This window comes from Buteo buteo, chromosome 7, assembly GCF_964188355.1.
Source record: "Buteo buteo chromosome 7, bButBut1.hap1.1, whole genome shotgun sequence".
NCBI lineage: Eukaryota > Metazoa > Chordata > Aves > Accipitriformes > Accipitridae > Buteo > Buteo buteo.
Window position 1 is genome coordinate 30,546,684 of NC_134177.1, and position 25,085 is coordinate 30,571,768.

The window sequence follows — 25,085 nt, forward strand, 5'->3', positions numbered from 1 at the left end:
GAGAAAACAAGATGAAAAAGCTCATGGGGTGAGATAAAGACAGGGAGATCACTTACCGATTGCCCTCATGGGCAAAACAGACTCGACTTGGGAACAATTTATTTATTGCCAGTTAAAAAAGATTCAGGTGATGGTGAGAAACAAAGACAAAAACTAAAATGTGTTCCCTCTCCCCCCTGCCCTTTTCCTGGGTTCAGCTTCATCCCTTCGTTCCTGACCCCTCTACTCACCCCCCCAGCATGGGGCCCTCGGCAAGCAGGTACCTGCTCCAGTGTGAGCTCCCCAGAGGTCCACCTAGGGGGGAGTCTGTGCCAGGGCACCGGCTGCACCTTCTCCTTCCTCCTGCTGCTCAGAGGGCTGGTCCCTTGTCCCTCAGGGCGTTTGGCCCTTTCTTCAGTAGCCCTCACAGAGGCACCTGTGGCTCCCCTGACAGGCCCAGCTGTGTCATGTCCTGCCCTGGGGCCATTGGAACTGGCTGTGCCCAGCACTGGGCAGCCCTGGCCTCTCCTCACAGAGACCTCATGGCCCTGCTGCCAGTTCCTGGGCACCTAGACCAAATACATGTGGTAATTATCTAACTTTTAGGGTATTTTTGCTTGGAATGAACCTATGAAAATAGGAATTGTCACAGGGTATAAAAGTACCTCAGTTTATCAAGGTTGAGTGGTGTTCCAAAGCTAAGATTTCAAATGCCTTTATTTAAGAAACTGAATGCTTGGACAATTGTAAAGTTATTTGATCTTAATAATAACATGCTCTGCATTGCATTTTTTTCTTACATTTTTAAAACCTCTTTCAAAAAAAATTAATTTCTGCTGTGGGTGAGTACATGGCTAAAGACAGGGATGACCCCGATGGGTAGCACTGAGGAGGGAATGTCAGCCCTTGGTGGGGGTTCTGGTTAGCTTTGAGGGTAGTTGTGGAAAAAATTTTTCTTGGTTTCTATTTTCCTGGATGTGCCACATTCAAGAAGTGAGAGTGTGCTTGTGAAATGTGCCAAGGACAAAAAGCTGGGAGATTCTGTCATGGCAACGGTAGGAAAGGGATATTCCTATTCCCAGGTCAAGAAGCTAGATGGCCTTAAGTAGTGAATGAAATATCGTAGAGTTTAAGGTTAAAAAGTGCATATTAATAAATTTGGTAACTCTGCACACCAGCTGAAAAACCTGAGGAACATTAAAGATGTCAGCATATTCTTTAATCAGAAGATGATTGTGAACCACCAATATTATGCAACGTTAAAAAATGAAAGAAAACATGTATGTTGTTTTTTCTGGTAGAGCTGGGAATCATCTAATGCCACTGTGTGAAGTGTTGGTGAGATGTCATCATCAGTAATACATATAGTTTTGGTTGCTCATAAACAAGAGGAGGTCTGTCTTTTTACAAAAAAATCAGTAGGATTTGCACATAATGGTTTTGAGACTGTTCTGAGGGCTCAGCACATTAAGTCTAGTGTGGATGAAGTATCAAAGAAAGTGATAACCACTACTTCAGTAGATCCCAACCAGACTTTCATCAGAAAGGAGTCTTGAGGGTGAGAACACCTGAAGTAATCTTTGGCTTAGGGGTATTAGCTTCACACATTTACATTTGGGAAGCCACAATCCGGTTCCACACAGAGAAAGCCAAGGTTTTCTTTCTAGCTCTTAAATAAGCAGCTTTGTAGGATTATTATAATCTACCACTCCTATGCCTTATTTCTGCTTTTTTGTAATGTTTTATAATCTTTTTGGCTACCCGCTTTAAACAAAAGGTCCTAAAGTCAATTTGATGTATTAACGTACTTTGCTTAGGACCGTATCAAAGATTCCTTCCCACATTCTTCTCTGTTGAGGGGACATGAAAGGAGAAATCTTTAATCTTTCTGAATTCATAGAAGTGGCTTCAGAATGCAGTGAAGACAGGATTTCACTTATTGGTGTTTCAGATGTAGGGAAAAAACCCTCTGGTGTATTTGACCTGGGTGACTGACTGTTATGAGTCGTCTCTCAATGGGATGAGTCATATTTGCTGTGAGGCATGTTCCTCTTTAGATTTTGAAGATCAACCATGAAAGCTGATTCATCCATGATTCATAAGCCTGTGCATTTAGCCATTTTTCTTCATGAATGCTTTTTTTTCACAAGGCTGAGTCTGGTGGTAGCAATTACTGACTTTATCTCTGCCAGAACCTTGAGCCACCTCAGCATCACCAATAAAAGCTTATAGAAGCATTTTTATTTACAAAACCTGATACCTCAACATAGGTTTTTGGTGTGGTGTCTTTTTAACGGGGGGTGGTATAAGCTCTATAGCTAGGGCTCTATGTAATAGTAGAAGGAAGGTAAATATGTTTTGATTTATTTTGCAGAGATATGAAATTTACTGTGTCTGTGGAGTACGTTCTGCAGAAGCATGACATGGTAAAGGGCTGCCCAGTAATCTGTTAATTCTTCATTACCATATGGTTAGTTTCAATGGCTAGTTATTATAACTTTGGAATAATATCTGGAGTTTTTAGGAGGGATCCTGGAGTTACTGTCAGTTTTCTAGGATGCTTTAGCCAACACAGAAACCAGAAGGAAAAGCAGGGTAAATTTGAGCCCCTAAAAGGGGTTTATCACTTGTCTGCTCTACTCTGACCACCCCAATCTTGTAGGTCTCCCACAGTCTGCCAAATTCTCTTATGTCTCTATCATGTCAAAGGTGTCTTTAGAGAGGGAAGGTTTAGCCTTAGGCACTGCCACCTCTCCTCTTGTTAAATGAGACAGGTCTCCTTAGGCCTAGGCTATTTTCCCTCCCAACAGCTTCAGGAAAGATAAATTGTGACTAAGCCTAAGTTTTCCCCTCAGGTGACTAGTCACACACATGTAAAATAGGGATAGGATAATTCTGGTCTATTAAGATGTGGATAACTGCCACCAGATAAATTTCTTCCTACCACTTCTGCAATATGTGTAGGGAATGAGGGAGATCGATGCTGGCCAGATACTCTTCTCAATGAGTGTTAAACACCTGACAGAACTGCAGGCAGTTAAGAGATGCTTTACTCATCATCTGAGTTCAGAAATAAGGAGAAAAGGGGCCGTGTGTGTGTACCCAGAGCAACTGTAAGGCTTTGGCAGAAGGAAGAAGCAGTACCTCCCAAACTGAAGAGACTTAGGGCCACAGTGGAAGGGCCTTTCTGTGCAGGGGTTGCATGATTCAGACAGAATTCACTGCTGCTTGAAATGATGTATATTTTAGTGTTCAATCAGCCAAGGACTGTAGGCTGTCCTTGATCCTGTCTCCCTGCTCCAAATAATGTGAGGATTGAATGGAACTTACTTTCTGAGGTTTTCCCCTTACTCCTTACATACTTATATTCTTTGCTGGAAATAAATCTCCCCTCTGCCTCACATACTGTTAGGGTGAGATTCATCTTGTTTAATTTTAAACATTTATATTTGAGCTGCTTGTCTAGATCAGCTTACCATCAATGGAGAGAAAAGAAAATCTGTAAAACCTAAACTGACCAATTTTGGACACTGGCCTTAGTGTGAGGTATATTGCACCTTAAGAATGTCTGTTTTCTGCATTGTATATGTATCAAATTTAGATGAGATGAATCTCACCCTTAATACTGATTCATTGAGCCTTTCCCAAAAGGCTTCCAGCAAAGCAGAGAAGTTCTACCAGAAAAATATTAGAGAAGCATGGTTATCAGGTTTAAGACAACAGTCTAAGACAAAGAAGAGAAGGTGGTTAATAATTAAACTGTTCCTTATACATGCAGTATTCCAAAGCAATTGAAATTTTCAGAACTAAATACATAAATCTCAGTAGATTTTGCTAGACCCAGACAGAGGCTGTAGCAAAGTCAGGTTCCCTGTGGACTAGGTGCATGCAAAATAGTAGTACAGTTTAAGTTTATTTATACAGCTCTAGAGTTTCAAGGGAAGTGTTTTGAGCCATTTGTCTAGGAGGACTGATGAATCTGGTTTTAACAGAGTAAAACCTTTATCCTGATGATATTAGGGGTGCGGTTTTGGAAGCTAGCAAAGCTATAGCATTTCTCCAGGAATAGGGGTATTGCTTAGACCACACCATGCCTAAAATTTTTCCACTAAGGGCCTGTGTAGACCAGAGAGAAGCTTATTTTTTCTACAGAGGGCAAGAGAGAATGGCTTTAACTTCTCTACAGCAATAGAAAGCAGCAGATACTTTTATAGGGTTCCTCACTTCTGTATTCAGAAGTTATTTAAAAAAAAAAATTTTCGTGAGGCAATGCACATTTTTGTCAAATTGCATTGCAGTGTGATGGCTGGTCTTTGAGTAAAGGCTGGATACTTCCATCTGCGTAGACATTGTTTTCAGCTGTATTCACTGCATTGCTTTTCACTAGTGTGGCCCTATTTTACCAAATCATTTTGAACTATGTATGGGATATCTTTTATTTAGTTTTAGGCCTTTTACAATTTTTTTTCCAAATTCATAGCTCGATACTGAGTTTTTTAAGTTTCATATTTAATGAAGCAGAAAAGCTACTTCTCTAATTTTATCACAACAAAGCTGCATTTTCAGTGTTTTGTAGAGATACTGTTTACAAGTGTATAATTTGGGAACTCAAATGTACTTGAATACTGTTTTTCAATCTAGGGTGCCTGGTTTTCTGGGGTACGTAGAGTATTTAGAGATAATCCATTGAAGTTACTTTCAGAAAAGGAGATTCATATATGTTTTACCTCATTCTAGCTTTTGTAAAGGATTCTGTGGACCCCTTCGTGGTTTTGTGCTTGCAAATTGGAAAAGGTTGGAAAATAATGTCTTAAAATCAGAAATTCATCATAGTTCTGCAGAATTATTTGGGTTAGAGCAGACCTAGAACAATACAGTAATTTCAGTAAAGAGAAGTATCAGAACATTCTTGATGCTGATACAATGATGTTTGTATCTTTCTGCATTACTAAATAGCTTTCTTGGTGATACAGCAAATTGGTGAAGTATTCCTGATTTATAAAACAAAATAAAAAAATAAAACCCCAGACAATGTGGAAGGTCTGTGTAGATCTTGGCTTGCTGAAGCTTGTCGGTTTGTGTAAACCAGATCACTAATGCCACCTTTTATGTTTGAGGCTGTATAAAATAATGCAACAGGTGTGATTTTCACCTTCCCCTTGCACAAGTTTTACAGCAGTTTAACTCCTTTCACTTCAAGGAAATGATACTGGATTTAAAGAAATCTCTGATTAGAGCTAGGCTTGACCAATCTTTGAGTAATCTAGGATGTTATTACAGTTACTCTTTCATTTACCGAGATTTCATGCCCTGGTGGTCTTGCAAACTAAAAATAAAGCACCTCAGTAGCAGATATGGTTTTGCTTGTGGGCTCTTCTTGGGCAAAATCTAGCGTCTTAGAAGATCAATTACAATCTGGGTTTCTTCAAGCAGCCAGGTCTGTTTTGAAGGCAGAGAGGTACCTCTGCACCTGGCTGGGGGGTGGGAGGGGGCAGGGGGAGTGAAAATTGGGGTAAATTTTTTTCCCTACTTAGTATGGTCTTAAGTCTAAACCAGGAATGATTGAAAAACGATACTGTGGACTTCTCTGCTAATAGTCGTTGAGCAACGTCAAGGTTTTTTCATTGTACAAACGAAAAAGTTTTTCTAACTGCAAGAATCATAAATGTCTGCAGATCAAAGTGAGTCCTCTGGTTTGTGCCTCATGGTCAGTGTTAATCCTCTCTCTATTAACAGCTGCACAATACCATTGTCTTCAAGTGTGACTAGAAACATGAGGTAACCCAAGTGGGAACTTGTGTAACTGTTGTAATGATGTGATAGCTGGATTGGACTCCAGTTTGCTTTCTCATGACCTTGAAAGCATGAAGCAAAAGCTTGGAAGTAGTTACTAAGAGTGAAAGAAAGTTGATACTAGTGACTACATTGTGGGATGGGTATGTTGAGAATGTGCTCTTTAATATAGCCAGATTTTGAAGTGTAACATGGTTTCAAAAGAAGCTGTTAATTTAAATAACTTCCAGTCTATAAAATGACATTCTAGCTCATAAAAAGGTAAGGCTTTTTGCCAGGGCTAGCAATGCTTAGTTCCTTAGTTTGCAGAATAAATGTGGCAAGCCATTTAATGCTGCCTGTTTTTTCTGGCTTAGGACTAAATATTTAATCAGTCAGTTATAGATTACTTGTTGATTTCAAATCATTTTAATTTATCTAGTGTTTTTCCCCCCCTAGGGATTCTACAAATGAAACTACTGCACATTCAGATGCTGGCAGTGAGCTTGAAGAAGCAGAAGTCAAAGGAAAAAGAAAAAGGGGCCGTCCTGGCAGGCCTCCAGTATGTGTAATTTAGTTTGTTTTGTTATGCATCTATTTAAAATTGACTGCAAACTGTTTTTCATCTAATCATCTTGTGGTCACATAAATAGGCTTTTAATGAGCCCTATGTCAAACTTTATGAAGACTTGTAATATGAAATATTTATCAGATTGATATACAAACAATGTTTGGAGTGTTTAAAAAGGGACATAAATATGAGCTCATAATAGCTATTATTTTTTCTTTCGCTAGCTACTTACATGAAGATTACAGTTTTGTTATTATTGTCATATTACAATATTCTTCCAGACATGAGAATGATCTCAGTAAGCACGACCACTTTCTGCTTTGAAAGTTGTAATGGATTTTAAGTGACAAATGACATTTGAGCCATCCTTTTAGTAATGGATAATCTCTTAATGCGAATGGAAGAGTTGCAGCATAGTATTAACTAAATGCCTCAGAAGATCTATTAACACATCTTAAAAATTCATGTAATTGACATACAGTGTGTCTTACCTATAGATTGGGAGCTTCAACCTGTTCTCTAGCACAGTGCAGCAGACAATATTGCTGTCTGCTGTATAGGATTTTCTGTTCTTCAGTAGTCATTGCCCATTGCTGTCCCATGAATGGGAACATACAGAAACAATTCTCTATTACACATAGTATTTAAGGAGGCTTTCTCTTTTATTTTCATTTATTTTATAAAATAGCCAATTTATTGGAAAATACAGAAAAAGTTCTGTGTGTCATGTTGTCCTTCATTTTAGTTCTTCAGGGTCATCAGATCTAGTTCTCTTTGTTATACCACTTGAAGTACACACTGTAGAACAAGGTTTTTGGTGGGAACTTCTGTGTGTTATTAATGGTTTTGATTCTCCTCTTAGTGTTTGTCCACCAGTAGACTCCCAGTATGAATGTGTTCTCTCTCTCTCTCTCTCAGGAGTAGATTGAGATTTTTTTTTTCCTTTACCCTAAGACCTTCCAACCTAAGTCTAGCTCCTTAAGCGTGGGCTACTGAGGCTAAAAGAATGGACAGAACCATGTGTATGTCTCAAGCATGCTGGCCAAGCTGGAGCAAACTCCTCCTTAGTATTGGTTTTCAATTTGCATCACAGTTTCTGGACTTGCTTTGGGAGCCAGCATTTTAAATCCTGGGCTTTTCAGGGCATGTTGGCTTTTTGAAAGCTTTTGAACAGTGTTTCCTGTGATGGCATATATTCTTCATCAGATGGACAGATTTGATCAGAAACATGGAGCTTTTTTACATGAAGCTTTAAAGAAGCATGTAAAGAGAACAGGTCATCTGTTCATACAAACTTGTAAACAAAGGGCAAAATCAGAAATTATCTTCAGAATATCTCCTTAGTAAATCTATGAATTTTTGCAGATCTAATAAAAAAGAGGATGGTGCAACCTGATTGCTAATCCAGAAGGTTGTCAGAGTGTAGGAAATAAAGCAGCACTAGTGGTATTTTGTACACACCACACATTCACTGGAAAGGAAAAGATGAATGTTACAAAAGGTGTTTCTCATCCCTCTGTTTGAACTTATTAGTAGCTCGTATGGGGATATTTGCTGAAGCACTCTACTGGTCCTGCTGTCAAGTTTCTACAGGAGCAATTGTTCTTTTGCTTAGAACAGCTCCAGGCTCATTAAGTGTGCATGATTGTAAAGTGATGAGCATACAGAGGAAGCAGCCATTGTTTCATACATAAAATGATGGCCTGTGAGCTGACCATTGCTGCTAAGGAGCAAGAACTTAGTGTTGTCAGTGATGATTCCATGAAAGCATCATCTTGATGCTCAATAGGGCTCAAAAAAACCCCAAATCCAGTCTTAAAACTCCAAGGAAGAGAATAGAGAATAAAACAAGTACTGTGTCCTTTATAAAACTGTGGGTTGCCAAAATTTGGAATACTTTGCACAATTCTAGTTTCTTTTCCCCTCTTGACCTCTGCCGCAAAATCTCCAGAAAGGGTATATTAGGACTGGAAGAAGTTCAGAGAAGAAAAACAGTGATGGTCAATCATGGAATCAGGTTGGCAGGGACCTCAGGAGGTCTCACTGCAACCTCCTGCTCAGAGCAGGATCAGCTTTGGGATCAGACCACATTGGTCGGGGCTTTTCCAGTCTGGTCTTGAAAACCACCAAGGCTGGAGATTGCATAGCCTCTCTCAGCAACCTGTTTCATTTTCTTTCATGAAAAATTTCTCCCTGGTAGGCAGCCAGAACCTTTCTTGCTTCAGTTCATGACTACTGTCAGTTTTCCTCCCACTGTATGCTACTGCAAAAAGCCTCCCAGGGGAAGTGTTCCTAGCCCCCCCAACTATGTTGGTAGCCCTCTGCTGAACTTGTTCTCACATTCCTCTCTCGCATTGAGAGGGCCAAAATTGAACGTGGCATTTCAAATAATGGGCTAAGAAGTGCTGAGTAAAAGGGTGTAATCACTTTCCTTGGTGTACTGCTATATTCCTGTTTGTACAGCCCAGGGTGCTGATGGCCTTTGCTGCTCAGGCATATGGCTGTATCACGGCCAGTTTGCTGCCTGCCAAGAGCCTGAGGTCCTTTTCCACAGAGCTGTTCCCTGACTAGCTGGTCTCCAGCCTGTGTTGGTGCAGGGATTTATTCCTCTGCCAGGGGCAGGTCTTTGCATTTGTCTGTGTTGAATTTTGAGTGTACTCTTAGCCTAGTCCTCCAGACTGTCAATAGCAGTCTTGCCCTTGATGTCATCAAGCAGTCTTCCCTGTCAGTTTGATGTCATCTGCATACTTGAGAGGAGCACACTCTCTCACCCCCTCTGACTATGATAAAGATGGGAAACTGGACGTGTACCAGTTAGACTTCTGTCATACTCCCTCATCACTAGCCTCCAGGTAGAGGCTGATCCATTAACCACTATGAGCCCAACAGTTCAACCACTTGTCCACCCATCTAGCTGTCTACTCATCCAGATCACAACGTCCCAACCTGGGAATACAAGAATATTGTTGGAGACTGTTGAAAACCTTGCTAAAGTCAAGACAAATGACATCTATTGCTCTCCCCTTATCCACAAATTCAGTCATTTTGTTACAGTTTTTTGGGTCACTTGACAAAATGTATATGTTTGGATACACAATCAAATTCTGCCTTCATAATTGGTACTGTGGCAACAGAGAGGAATAAATAAGGTTCTTCTACCAAAAAATGACCTAAAACGAAAAAGCCACTCAATGTCTAATATCCTTGAGGAGAAATGCAAACACCTTGGGAAGTCTAATCTAGGCAATTAAATTTATAACATTATTTGGTATTAAAAGTCATGGACTTAGTAATTGAGGTATTGACTTTGCAAACATTGTCTTTCACTCTTCCTACTCCTCCACATTGCTCACCTATCCATGTTGCTAACTCATCCACTTTCCACAGGTGAATTATCTGTTTCTTACAGGAGGTGCAGCTCTGACATTTCTCCCCCACTCTTCCATCTGCTAACATTAGTTTTATTTCTTCCACAGGTACCACTTACCTTTACTCTCAGATGTGAAACAGATTAAAATACTTAAATTCAGAGCTGTTTTTCTCCCCTGTTACCTAGCTTTGATGTTTTTAATTTCTGTTACAGACATAAAGAAAGGCTTTTCTGCCCAAAGGCTCTTCTGATTTTTGTGGTTGTGTGTCCCCGCCCCCCCCCCCCCCCCCCCCAACTAAAATATTATGGTTTAATAAGATTTGATCCCTCCCTGCAATGCTGATTTGCGTATTTCCTTAGGCCATCACAGCTGCAGTGACACATCTGCCATAAACATATTGACTTCTTTTGGAAAAAAAGTTTACTCTTCTGTGCTGTTTAGTCTAGCTGCATGGTTCTATTACAGAGCTGCCACAATGCACTCCATCAAATACTTGTATGTATGTATTTATTTTAAATAGGTTTCTGCTGTAGTGTTATAGAATGAACTTGACCTTTTATCAGAAAGATAGACTGCTACTAGAGGATTTTCCAAACTTTTTTACAAAGGCAGCTATTCCTCTTTGCAGATTTGAGACTTTTGTAAGGAGATGGTCCTCATTTGAAAATTTGCCATTTGTAGCAAATACCACTTCAGTTCATAGAGAACCTTAATATTTTGGGGAACCTTCCCTTCCTGAAAATGCTGCTTTCCAAGTTGCCCCTCCACTTCTGTAAGACTATTCTGATGAGTACTTGACTGAGTAGACTGAACAGTCAACTTGCAAAGAGATAAAGTGCATTGCTTCTTCAAAACAACTCTCAGAATCTAATCTGATTGTCCTGAATTCACCAACCCTTGCAGTGAATTTAGCAGGAGTTGCACCATGTCCTGTTCTAGCATTGACAACAGCTGGGGCTGGCCTCCCCCTTGCCCGCGTCCCGTTCTAAACTCTGAGTCTTGTAGACCAGATAGATGCCTGTGGAACAGTTGACCAAGAGGTGAATCTTTCCAGTCAGTGGGACATTTTGGTGCATGTGTTTATGTGATACTGTATAAGAGCATACCATCTGGATATATATTTAGTGAATGGTGTGAGGTGTATTTAAGGAGTGACCTACAACAGTCCTCTAGTTGAAGTTGCAGAGTAATATTGGACAAAAATGCCTTTTCTGTCTCCTGCATTATTGAAGTACATGGGTATGGATACGCTCTCCTGTTCTAGGTAGGGGATTTGAAAGCCCAAGGGCTTATGATGCAATGCAGCTTTCACATTATTGAGCTCGGGCTCAGATCCATTATTTATCTATCCTGTCCTTTTTTGTCTGCTCTCCTGGATCAATGCTCTCTGTTCAATGTTGTTGGCATGCTTTATTTTAACCTACCTGGCCTTACCTTCCCAGGAGCTCAGAATAGTTTGCCTTAAACCTCAGCTGTTAGAGGTTGAGGGGAGTGAGAGAGATCCCTGGCTGTATTTCAGCTTTGAAGTAGGAGTAGACAGATTAGCCTGTTTGACTTGGAGGACAAGAAGAAATGTCAGTCTTTCTGTTGCAGAGGTGGCAATTCTGAGATCTCTTCCGCTGTCTCTCATCCCATGCTCAGGGCCGCAGCATGTCTTTCTCCGACTCCTCAGATTCTTCTATTAAGGCAAGATGGAACAAGGCACTTCTGATCCTTTTGTCCCCAGTACAGACTGTACAGTTTTGCTTTCAGGTCCTTTTGTATATTTTGGTATGGAGGAGACAGACCACAATACCTTATCTTTGCATTCATGTGTGAAATTTTAACTTTGCAGCAGACTCTTAGCCTTACTTAGTCTTGTAGCATGGATGTTAGATACTGCAGGGGATTGAGTTTTTCTTCTAGTTCCAAATCATATGCGTCCTGATTAACAGTAGGAAGGAATCCTCTTGGAAGAATTTCTTTTCATAGTAGTCGAGGTTTGTGGTTTGGTGTCACTTACATCAGTGTCTGTTTCTTGCTTCCCTGATAGTTTAGATCTGTCCCTTAAAACTGAAGTGAGTCTTTCTGCAGTTCTGTGGAAATGCAATGTATGTACAGCCAGTATGTGAAGACTTCTCTGTCCTGCCACTTGTAGCTTCCTGGTGGTGAAATCCTAATGGCATTAGAAGTTTTCCTTTTAAGCTTTTGATGGGATGGTCCTTGTATTTTTGGCAATCTAATCTACTTTTCATTTTTCTGTGGAAGTAGCCTTTTTTTTGGTAGCAGTTGCCTCAGCTAGAATAATTTAAGTGATTCAGGCATTTATAGCAGACTCTCTTGATTCTTTAAGATGACTTTTAGAACTCTTGCTAGGTTTTCAAATGATGATGATGAAAAAAGCAACACCACCCCCCAACACTGCCTCTGCTTTTTTTTGCTCTAAACTGCATGTGCTACAGTTGAAGCAGCTCGGTATGTGCTGGATGTTAGGAGAGCTGCATCTGTATTTATTTGCAGGGTGAGGCTTTTCATAGGGAGCACCTCGTTTGTTTCTATGATGAAAAAAGTCCAAAGGACTTTTTTGAAAATTTGAATCCAAGAACTTCTCCCTAGATAACCATGATGATGTTATAAAGTGTGCGGTAGCCTTTTTTTTTTTTAATCAGGATTAATTCAGAAAGAGCTCAGACATGACCACTCTTCTGCTTAACATGAGGTTATAATGCAGAGGCCTCTCAAGAGTATGATGCCTTTGAGAGGCAAGTTCTTCAGTCTTACTCAAGTGGAAGGTTAAAAGGTTTCTTCCTGCTATCTTGGGAAGTGGGGTATTGCTTTAAATTACTTATGGTATGAATGCATATAGAGGCCATCATTTAAGGTGGTGAGTTAGGTGATTACTGACCTGTAACACTTTTACTGTCTTTATTTCTTTGTGAAATGCATCAGATCAACTTGGGGAATGTTAATGGCAAATGTCAAGATGCTTTCACTTTTTTTTTTTTTGGTAGTGTGAATTAACTTTCACTGTATTGATTTTACAAATGTGGGTCACTTTTTTTTTCCACTATCATTTTAAAAACATGAGAGGAAAAGTATTATCTAGCTAATTTATTACAAAAATCTGAATTGTCATCATTTTAGTTTAACTACAGTCAAGGTAAGTATTTTGTTGCCTGTTTGCCTTAGTTTAAGCCTTAAAGCAACTGGTAAACTATGAGGTCATCAATATGACCATTTTAGAGTTGCTTCCGTGGCACGTTCTGGAACGTCTGAATTTCCTAATACTGGTGTGTATAAATCCTCAGCTTCAGTTGTTGTCAGTTGAATCTACTGCAAACATCTGAAAAATCATTAGGAACTTCTCTTTTCATTTGGCAACTCTGTCCATTTTGACACTGCCACCAGTCTGACTGTCTCAGAGTCGAAGCACAGATTTAACTGTTGCAGCCTCACAGCTCCAAAGAGCACCTTTCTTGGTGTGTGATTAAAAAGCCTCAAGCTTTCTTACCTTGTCATGCTGCTTTATCCCTCCCTCTGGTAGTCCTAATTCACCTCAGTGTTGACTCTGCCATTGCAGCAGGTGCCTGGACTATGGAAGTTGTTAGAAGGTTTTATGAATACATTTAGATACAGTATTGCTAACCAGCTTGCCTTTTCCATGACTTCTCAGAGATCCCTTTCATAAATGGGAGAAAAGTCAGTGTTGAGTCTGGAAAACATTCAGTTTTTACCCGCCTCAGGATTCTGACAGACTGACACTTAAGAAAAAAACCCAAAACCCATGCATGACTGTCAATTTAAGGGAGCTTTAGGTAGAGGCAGGAAATTTCTGGCTGAAAAGGTGTAAAGGGGCAAGCAATAACCACAATTGTTGTTCCTATTAGGAAGCAGAGGTTCTATTTTTCCTGTATCTTGATGACCATTTGGTGGATCCTCACAAGAGTAGACTTGCTACAAATTCACTCTGATCTTAGGAAATATCACATTTTACACCTGTGAGTGATAGTCTGACAGGTTTACTGGAGTCACATTCATCCTTGGGCATGGCTGTTTACTGGAGCCACATTCATCCTTGGGCAGGGCTGTTTCTATGTGGAAGGTCTTCATGGCATTAGAGGACAGGGTTTTTTTGTGTTGAGCTGAAGGACCACCCTTTCCAGTTAACACAAGCATCTCTCTTTTGGGATGCAGGGCTTATGCCAAACATAATTTCTAGATTTGTAGCTTGACTTTGCAGCTCCACTTCCAAGAGCACCCTGCGTCTGCAGATATTCCACGGGTATTCTGTGTCATGAAGGAGTTCTTTCTGCATTTCTATGGATGTACCAGTCCATGCTTTTCCTTCACTTGCTTCAGTGGTGTTGGATGTCTCCATCCTGGGATTGAATCATAGACTAGCAGGTTGGAAGGGGCCTCAAGGATCATCTGGTCCAGCCTTTCTTGGCAAAAGCATGGTCTAGACAAGATGGCCCAGCACTCTGTCCAGCTGAATCTTAAAAGTGTCCAATGTTGGGGAATCCACCAATTCCCTGGGGAGATTAGTCCAATGGCTGATTGTTCTCATTGTGAAAAATTTTCCTCTTGAAATGGAGTTACCTATTCAACTTTGTACTCAGAGGTGGGAACCTATATGAAGCTTACATCTGTCAAGATGGCCTGCAAAGTCTCTTGCTGTCAATTCAGAGACACTACATACAAGTAATGTCTGACAACAGCATTATAACGTTGTATGTTAATGAATAAGATAATGCCAGTTCCTCACTTCTGTGCCTTGTGCTTGCAAGACTTTGTAATTAGAGTACCAGGCAGTTTCTCGAGGCTGGAGGACCTACGTATGACTTGCTTTCATATTTGCACTCTGGAGTGGGATTGAGTTTGGGCTTCCTGTCAGATGCCTAGGGGGTTGAAGTGCTCTGCAGTGGAAGTCTGGTGGACACCTGTCCTCCAGTGCCTCTCCACCTGAAGATAATGTTACCCTGCCTAACTCAGAAAGTTCTAGTTTTGGATTTTCTTCAGTTTCTCAGTGGAGGATCCTTTGTCTGCTTGTTTTGTCTCTTGAGGCAGGATTCCATACAGATCCTGTGTCTGGATTTAGCTACCCCAGCTTGGATGTAGAATGGCTTTTGTTGAATGAAAGACTTAGTTTCTTTGCTGTGAGAGATGTTCTCATTGTCAAAACAAAATCTGTACCAGAGAGAACCTTTATTCAAGTAGACTTGGTACTGTATCTGGTGTTAGTTCAGGTCCGGGATATTGAGATATTTACTTGGACTTGAAGAATTGGGGTTTGTCCAGTAATTCTGTCAAAAGTACATCTGTTGGTTATTTCTGTACCTCTTCTGAGAGCTCACTGGTGTTCTCACCCTTGTAATTCAAACTATGAGTCTTGGTCAAAGCACCCCCCTTTCCCTAGGATATCTAACAAAGGTGGAGTTTAAATTGAGCATTTACATGTCTTGTGATTACTCATTTTGGGCATGTGCATGCTGGTCCATAGTACTTATGCCAGTGTAGGTGGCTTTTCTCATTGCTTTCCAGTAACGAGGTGTCTTTGGATGTGTGCATTTCATGTCCATCTCCTACTTGCTTTCACTTCATCCTTGCAGTGTTTAATGTCTCCCTTTGAATGACATGTTGAGAAAAACTGAGTATAGAGGGGCTTGCATTAGCTTCTGTGAGGGCATCAACTTGCGTTCCTGCTTTCATTTAGCAGTACTTGTAGCTAGTTGAAATGCTTACGGCTTACTGTCACCCAGATTGAATAAGCGCATGGATTACATATCTCAAAAGAGTCAATTTACTTCTGATTCTTTGCCATTTTATGAAATAGTGATCATGTGTCTCTGGAGCTCAGTAGAGCTCAAACATTTAATGTATTGATAGCTTTCTTGCTGATAAAGGCAGCTTTGCACATGTTTAAAAATTCATTGAGGGAGAATGCATATTTTTTTGATCATAAGTGCAGATGTTATCCAAAAATGTTTTCACAGAGATTGTACCATTATTTTAAGCTTTCTAGCTTGCATTTGTATGCACGTCCTTAATTGAATATTTGCAAGAGGCAGTTGCAGTTGCACTCTACCTTGCCCTTTTCTTTAGCTCTCTGGCCCCACCAGCAGTGATGTCTTTTGAAGTAAGGGGGAAACTAGACTGCAGGTCTGTCTTCTACCAGCTTTCTTCCAGAAATTAGATCCCTTTGCTCTGCAGAAAATTTTTTAATGTGTCTGCAATTGGAAGATGCAGCCAGAAATGTTGACTTCATGTTCTTTGCTAAAAGCTTTAATAGAAACTGGCTGACAGTATGCTCAAGGAAATGGTACCATGACGATATTGTCCTAAATGTAATCTTTGAGTTGCTTGTGTGTTGTTTTCTTTAACATTATTCCTCAAAAAATAGGTTCATTGTTCTGTGGAAAGTGGCAGCTTATGCTTTTGTCTGCCTCACAGTAGGGAGAAAGAATAGAATGTGGAAGTAAGATTATAGCAGGAATCTTACATTATTTTTCCTAGAAACTTTTTTTTCTTTTTTTTTTCATAAGGTGACTTAAATTAAGAGCAAACTGTTCACTAGGTTACTTCTCACAAGTGGGATCTATACCACCTGATTATAAGTTTGAAAAATCTAGTGAAAATCTACATTAAATAATTTAGATTCACAGGGAAAATGTTATAACTCATAAAATTTTGGAGCAAGGGGCTATTATGATGATCTACTAAATCTGGCTTTATAAAGTCAGTGACTTAATTTGAGTTGAGTTGAAGAGCTGACTTTTTATGTACACATTTTCTTATAAAAGTTGTATAAAAATTAAAATGCAGAAAAATGAACATTAACATGACAAGGGTATTTTTAATAACTTACTGTCTTCCAAAGATCATTAGTTATTCTAAAAGTTTTTCTGTGCCAGCATAAAACACTTTTGCTGTCCTGTCTGTGATTTGCTACTATTTATCTAGTTTTAGTCATGTTGTCAACTGTCTGTTTGTATTGAATAAGGCTAATATGGGTATTCATGTGAACTGATACTCAGTGTTGGAAATTCACCACTGCTTACCTTGACATGACAGTGGCTTTTAAGTTGTTCATCAACAACTACTGATAAATAAAAATATGTGTATCTGACTGGATAAAGAGACCTAAGCAACTTGGTTGAATTTCATAGCTGACCCTGCTCTGAGCAGGAGGTCAGGCTGGAGACCTCCTGAGATCCCTTCCAGTCTGGCTCATTCTGTGATACTTGTGTGTATATACATGTTTGAGTGTATAAATGTGTGTGTAAAATTTATGTATAATTTATAAAGATACAGTGAGTTATTTCAGATATAGCTATAATAAATTTTTGTTCTGCTGGTTTTCTTTGCCCAGTCTGCCACTAAGAAACCTCGGAAGTCTCCAGCAGACAAGGGTCGTTCTGAATCTGGAGCTAGAGGAGCAAGTCGTGGAAGAGCTAATGGCCACCCTCAGCAGAATGGAGAAGGGGACCCTGTCACTTTGTTTGAGGTGGTTAAGCTGGGAAAGAGTGCTATGCAGGTAAAATAACTAACTGTGTTACCCCTTCATAATTCAGCATATCCTGACTGTAGGATTTCAGTCTAAGCTACGCTTTTGTAAACAATTGTATTTTTTCATAACCTGTATTGGTCCAGTAGACTGTCTGTGTATGATAAAGTAAGGGACAGAATGTGCTTTGGTTGAGTTGATACTTCTGAAAGACAAGAGACAGATCAGAAAGTCATGTATTTCAAATTCCCAATTATTTTGTTCATTACTTCCAAATTGAAAATACATGTTAGTATTAAGCAGTCCATTAAAGAATATCTGGTAATAAGTTTTATATGAGGAAAAAGTATATGATATTAGTGATGGATCCAAGGCTTTTTTTGTTTGCTTGTTTTTTCATAAATACCTGCTGACACAAGCAGTTTTGAGTACTTTGCACTGCAGCTTGCATTGTTCTTTCTGTCCCCACCAGAGCAGCAGATGAACACTAAACTACTTGCCTAGACTTCCTCTGTGCCTGAGGGACAAAGATGGACACATCCTGAAGGCAAATTTTTCATTGTAAAATAAGTATCTAAGATAGTTGTAGTGAGTCGCCTCTGGAAGTGTTTCTTACTCCTTTATGTTTGGATCAATTTCAGAGGTCTTACAGGATCTATTGGGCCAGATGAGTCCCCACCTCAAGAACTTCTATAGATGGTTGGTTTTGACAGTACTTACATGCTTTTAGTAAGCTACTGTGCTGTAGTTATTGTTTTTGGCACTCAAATGAGAAACAATGGGCCCAAAACACTTCATCTGGTGCAGTGCAAAGCCTACAGTCATTCCTACCAAAGGATTGTTTGAGGAAACCTCCTTTACTTTGCGTTTCAACAAAACAGGACTCATGCAATATCAGTTGCTTTGTTTTGACTTTGTGGTGCTAACTAACATGAGGAAATTACAAATTAGGAAAATTAGGGGCCAAGTCCCATTTTCAGTATTACTTTTAGTGTAGCTAGAAGCTAAGTCTAATTAACTCCCAAAGGGATCTAGCCTTCCAAATGAGTGAAAGTCGTTGAAAATTTTCTCTCAGTCTCAAATCTGTGGAAGGTCTGAGATGTAATTTAAAGAAGTAATAAACAGGAAGAAAATGAGAATTTTTATTCTTCATAGTTGCTGTATTTACAGTTATTCAGGATTGACCCTTCTTATCTAATAGGTGAAGACAGAACAAATTTACTCCTAATAAAGCTACAGATTCCTTGTGCCTCTTCTTCCTAAATGTTTTAAGTCAGGGCTTCGAACTTTGCTCAGTTTTCAACGCTTTTTCAAATTTTGTTTTTGGCAGGATTTGAGGAAACATCTGGAGTCTATTTTCTGGTTTTACTGTGGTACAGAACATACAATAAATATGCTTTATGTAGTATGTTTGTCTTAGAGCTATTGATATTTGCAGGAGCCAAAGTAAAAGGAATGAGTGATTGCTTTGATATTTGATGACTCTGTGTGTGTGTGGAATTGACTTTGATACATTTCATGTATTTCAAAAGAGATGCCATCAGAAGTCTTCTGCAGATGAAATTCTAAAAAGAAATTGTCTGCATGTTTGTATTAAGAAACCTTTGGAATTCAAATATGAAGGAATTTTTTTGAGAAATTTAGTGTTTGTATGTGCATATATAGATGGGTATGTGTCTGTATATTTGTATATATATACATGTGCATATATATATGTGCATGCACATGCTTAAAATTTGTCCAGTGTACATATATGAGAAAGAAATAGACAGCACATTTTAAGCAGTGGAGAAATGATATGCAAATAGGCTGGGATGCAAACAGGCATAAATGACTTGAGCTGTAATTTCAAGAGTATGTGTCACTTGTGCACCTTTGGAAATTTTACTACTGGTAAAAATATTCCCCCCCCAGAAAGAAAGACAGACACCTATAGTGGGAAAGAGGCTGAAATCAAAATGTGATTTAATATTTTTAACTTGCACTTCTGGACTACAATCTCATGTGAAACCAACGTTCTGTAAACCAAACTTATTAGAGTCTTTATACTTTTCTTTTTCCATAATAGCGTAGGGATTTTGATGTGGCAATTAGGAATACTTGGCATTTTTGTTTTTCATAGTTTCATTGCAGGGTTTTTTGTGGCCAATTTTAGCAATTTTGTCAGTACTGTGAATTTTCAGACAAGTGCCATATATTTATATTTGTTAGAACCTATTATTTCTCAATACTTAGTTCTTTCCCTGTAATATGAACCAACGTTTTTCTATAACACTATTAAGTTTTCTTCCAGCAATGAAAACCCAGAAAAATTAAATTGATAGATTCTGAGATTACACAGGAATCACATGCTTTCATTTCTGATTTATCTGCTCCTGCTGTTTGCTCTCAGGATGCATTTCAGTTGTTAGTTTTTTCTGGCTTTGCGTTGCCAACTCATGGAAGTCTGTAGCTGAATTCAAATTTAAGTTTGTCCTCTATTTTCATTCTCATAGCAGGATTCATTTACTACTTCTCTTCAAGCTTATTGCTGTTTGATTCTTCCAGGGAAACAAGGTTAGGTTAATATTTTGTATTTCAAGTATACATAGTTTCAGAGCTGCTCCTTGCATATAAATCTTTGCCTCTCTTACGAAGTGCTAGTTGTGTCAGTGTTAGGTCTCATTTGAACTATATAAATCAATTTGATACCCACATTAAGTTGGTATCAGATTGTTGTCACCGTTTTTTAATTTGCTCTGTAACCTTTTGTAGCTAGTTGCTTCAGAAGTTTTTCTGTCAGCAGCTCTCTGTGTATGAAGCGTGATATGACCTGCTGCTCATGTTTTCTGCAGGTACAGTCCATTAAGGCTGTTCATAGAGCTTTTTCAGGCTCTGCTTTTTTTTTTCTTAGGCAAACATGATACTCTTCCACTTTTTATCATTTGTCTATTTCATTTATTTATTTTTTCCTTGAATGATTTTATGGAGACAGCTATACCCACTCTATTTCCCCACTCTAAACCTCCACAGGCGGAACAGACTATATCACCATTTCTCATGTGCTGAACTGCCTGAGTTTACACTGATGGGAATGAAGGGTGTGGGTGAACTTCCACTGCTCCAGCTGAGCCCCCAGTACAGAGGCTGACTTGTAGCTTAAATCTTCATAGGCACTTCTGCATTGGTCTCTGACCCTGGGTTAAGCTGGCAGTGAAATAAAGAGCGTGTGATGATGTCAAATTTTGTTTAGGCCTCAGTCTGAAAATTTCTCATGAGTAAATTATGACCAATAAGCTCTAATGAAGTTTGTACTTCTGTGTTGGTCAAACTAAGCATAGAAGTGTTTTGCTTTCTTGTGTGCAAAGGGGATTTCTGCCTCCCCCAGAATATCAGAGAGAATAATCAGTAATTGTAAGAGGAGTTAAATACCAAAACATGAACAGATCTACAGCTTGATTACTCTGTAATATTATGTGTATTACAAGTTACCCTTAACTGAAGTTAGCAGTTCACTACAGATTAGGTGCTGATTTTGAAAAAAAATATTTGACCCCTCTGCTTATGCTCAGTAATAAAAGTAATCTTGGTGTCGGTTAGACATGGTTCAGAGTAAATATGACTCCTTTATATACCAACAAGCATTTTAGGATATGTATCGAAAGAAAGCTTTCTAGTATGTTGAAATGGAATTTTTCATTGTGCCACCAGTTCTTTTTTGTCTCTCCAGAAATCGAGAATGTGTGTGGTTCCTCACTGTTCTTGTCTGCACACCTTGGCATGCATGGATTTGGGTCCTTTAAGGTTCCCTCCCTGTTCAAGTAAAGCTGTATTTGTAGCACTGCTTACCCTGTCATGAGAGGAAGGTTTTTTTATTTCTTGTGATTCAGTTCCTCAGATTTTTGTCATCTTTGTACCTACGGGGCTTATGTTGGCAAGTTGTGATTCTTGCTCACAGTACTACACTGGCTAGAAAGTTTGAGTATCAGAGCAGGAACAGCATGAAACCTTTTTTCCCTTCAGTTGCCTATCTGATAGGATTAAAAATGTTTCGTTAATATTAATTTAAAATATTTCTGAAATGTTAACAATATTTTCAATATTCTTTTCAATATTATACTGATTTTTCAGTATTTATCCACCTGTCTATTGCAGGCTGAGGTGCAAAAGTAAAGGGTATGCATCCTTGTAATTACATGTTTGATCTGTTGGAAATAATATGAAAGAGGTAAGGGAAACACTCTCACCACTTTCAGCAGTGGTCGTTTTTTGTTCTTTCAGTGGTAGCATCTTTACTGGTGTGGTTGCCAGTTCCTTTTATCATAACATATTGGGTTTGGATGATGTTTAGTCATCAACATCTGTATCTGAAATTGTTTTCTGATTGAAATTCCTAGTACGTCCAGTATCTTTTTCTGTCACTTTGAGATTTGATGATCTGTACAAGAAATGCAAGATAGCCAGTTCTTTCAAAGAGCTGATATGTCTTCATGCATCTTGTTAATATGGCATATCCTGTATAATTTCAGTAATTTTTGTATTTTCATACCATTTAGGACAAAAATAGACCATTATGGTCTGTATACTACCTCCCTGCATAGCTCAGACCATGGAATTACACCCATTCCTGTATTAAGCCAAGAGCTTCTTTTACAACCTGCATTTGTTTATAGGTATAGTGGTATTGGTTTCAGTTAAGTAGAAGTTGCGGGGGGCCAACCTTAGCAACTGTAGAGGCAGAGCCAAAGTTGTGAACATCGTCGTTCTTCCTCAGGTCTCGCTGTAGTAGCTGCTTCCTTGTCCTGGCAGTCACAGGTACCTTGGTCATTGCAGCGAGGAGCTGGGCTGGTGAATGTGGAGCAGGAGGTGGCACTGGCCTTGCAGAAGGCATCTGGTGCCCCCCCCCCCCCCCCCGAGAGCGAGGCTGCTCCTTTGGCTGACTTCTCCCAGGGAAGGAAGTTGATAGTAGAGCAAGCCGCAGTGACTGCTCAGTTTTATTAGCTGGTTCCTAACACATTGGGCATGGATTAAGCTTTGCTTTGCTTACTTCTCTCAACTCCCTGGAATTTTATCTCACAATTATTTTAATCACGTAATCATTATGCAGTATAGGTAATCTCAATGTTCCTTAGTCCTTCCAGTGGTTCTGGTTAGAAAGACTTGTTACATGCATGCTTTAATCCTGCATAAACCGAGGCTGCTGTTGAAAAGATTGGTCCCACCTTTTCCCATACCTACAGCTGATGGTTTTTTACACTTTTCTTGTGTGTTTTGTAGTCACACCAAGAAATAGATTTAACTGGAACCTGATATGTTGGTGGATTTTTTTCAGCTGGATCAGCTTCCTGATTCAGCTCATTTCTGGCAGCAGCTCACACTTACTCTTGATTAGAATGACGGTATAACTGTCACCATATCTACCTTAATTAGGAGGAATTACATATATATTTTTACATATATACTTGAGCTTAAAAACATCAGAGCAGCTGTAACTGGATCACACCAAAAGTCCAATATCCTGTCTCTGACAACAGCAATTAAGAAAGAGAGTAAGAAGGCAAAAATGTATTTTGGGAATTCTCCCTACCTGTGACTGTTTGCAGCTCAGGGTGAATATGGTGTCTGTCTTCTCAGTCGCCTCAATGGCTTTCTCTTCCCTGAGTTTGTCTCTTCTACCTACTAGAAGTCCTCTTTGCTGGATAGTGTCTCTGAGTCTACCTCAGCTATTTCTGGGAGTGAAGGTCTTTGAAGAGTAACAATATACAGACATACGATATTAAGTATTATCCATGGTTTTTGTATTAAAGGCCTGTTTTAGTTTAATTGTCCTTTGTTGTATTTTAACAATGCTGTATTCTCTGACTTGAAGGATGGGTAATAACTTTGGGTTTCCCCAAAGTGTCTCAAAAACTCCTTGGGAGTTTAAGCATGCATTCTCTAAAGTTTACAGGGTAAAATAACTGCAACTATTATTGACATTTAAACTAGTATTTCATTTTCATACTGCTAGATGGATTTCTTCTGCAGCCTAATCTTGCTTTGCCTTTGGTTGTATGCTACTGAACTAAAAGAAAAACAAAATCAAAACTAGGTACATGTTTTCACGCTTGTTATACCAGGAACAAGTTAGCCATCAGATGAACCATTAATTAATTAGAAGGGTATCCCTTAATACCAAATGAATTTTTCTGCAGTCGTCACACAAGACTTCTTTTCCCTTGTGATGTAATAAGATGTAGGATGATTTTCCTGTTAATGTGAACACATGTGCCAGTAGTGCAGTGTGTCAAAGCATTTGTACCTGAAAATACCCATTACACTTACCGCTGGAGAAGTCTCTTGCTCTCCAGAATGTCATCATTTTTTTAAGTGTCTGGGCTGATCTGTGAACCCTTTACAAATTGTGCTAGCAAAGGAACTTGAATTGTGTTTTTTAATAAATTGATGGGGGGTCTCTTACTGGAATAATTGATTTTGTTTCTGCACTCCTCTAAGGATTTTTTAATTCTCATGTTCAACGTATATGAGTAGTTTTGATGCTTTGTAGCATCTCAGAACCATTTGTGCCCATGATTGGCCCAGCTTAAACAGACACAGCCCCTTGGAAATTGTGAGAGATTAGCACCTATAAAAATTCTGTACCACAGTAGAAAATCTACTTGGTATGAGGCCGTTGGATGGTCCACCCATCGTTTCTGAGGACTCAGGCGAGGAAATGCAGCTCTGAGCAGTGCGGATCTGCTGTGGCAAGAGTGCTGGTCTTCAGTAGTTCCTATGATTTTAATCCACTTGAAAGAAGGCTTTTCAGAAAGTGCTTGCTAGGTGTTAGTAAAGTGTGAACTCCTTTGTAATTTAAAATGACCATCTTTTGAGGAAAAAGAATAAATGGCAGCTTCTCAATCTACAATTCTTACTTATCAACCTTATACTAGGTTTTTCAATGAGTGTATATTAGACTTACTGCCTGCTATTTGGAATGCAACCAGTCATCTTCAAGTCTAATGCACAGTCTTAAATTGCACATACTTTGACGTGTTAGGAACTACCTTCTCCTCAGTACCTGTCTGTGTAATTACTTCAGGCTTCACAAAATTTAACCTTAAAAGACTTTTATTCTTTTAAAAAAAACCCGCACAGATTCACTTAAAAATACCTTTCACACAGAGCATTATAGGCCTTTCACTTCTTGCCTTTCTTTCCCTGTGTTCCTATTTTCAGTGTACTCTAAGTTCTTCTCACTGTCTGTTAAAGCATATTTTCTAGCTTTTATCTTCTCTTTGGGCTGTTCTTTATACAGATAATTAAAATCTTTAATTTCACTGTGCATTCCTCTTTTGTTTTAACAAGCTTCAAATTTCATTTAAGTAACTGGGTTTTTGGCAGAAGATATACTATAAGCTTTGATTTTGGTTTTTTTTTCCTACCTCTAATGTAAACATGCTGCGCACCCATTCTAGAGTCATTTTTTTTTTCTGTCATATTCACTGCAAATGAAGCATGTCCAGGATCAGTTGTATGAAATGGCAAATTATTTAAATGTTCTTTATATTTGATTTGCCTTGGTTTACAGTTGACTACACTTGAACATGCACTTTGTATGTAACGTCATTTGTTTTCACTTTGTGTCAGTAGCCCTGCTGCCAGATTGTTACTTAATTTAAATTGTGAAATAGCTTTTTTTGAAAAAAACTTTTGTTAATATTTAGTGGGACTGTGCTAATTTACACGAGCTGGCAAGGTATCATCTGCAGTTAGTCCCTTGGGTTCCTCCAGTACTTAATGCTCCTAAATGTAGTAATGTTCTTGCATCGAAGGAGTATGAAATGGATTCATAGCCGTAAAGCCTCCAGGAGGTAATAAGATAACTAGCTTCATTATTTCATTCATTGCATCAGACTTTCGCTTTTACTGGCAATCTGAGCTGCTGTTT

General features: G+C 39.1%; 1 protein-coding gene across 14 annotated transcripts in view; it reads left to right on the forward strand.

Annotated features, from left to right (window-relative positions):
• STAG1 (STAG1 cohesin complex component) overlaps nt 1-25,085 on the forward strand; it is a 202,801-nt gene that overhangs the window by 44,369 nt on the left and 133,347 nt on the right. For 12 of the 14 annotated variants that reach the window (XM_075032127.1, XM_075032133.1, XM_075032132.1 and 9 more), the window contains 2 exons: nt 6,211-6,313; nt 17,027-17,206. In XM_075032127.1, the coding sequence (XP_074888228.1) occupies nt 6,211-6,313; nt 17,027-17,206 (283 nt within the window). The remainder of the gene's footprint in view (nt 1-6,210; nt 6,314-17,026; nt 17,207-25,085) is intronic. The other 2 variants (XM_075032135.1, XM_075032136.1) reach the window with 2 other exon arrangements.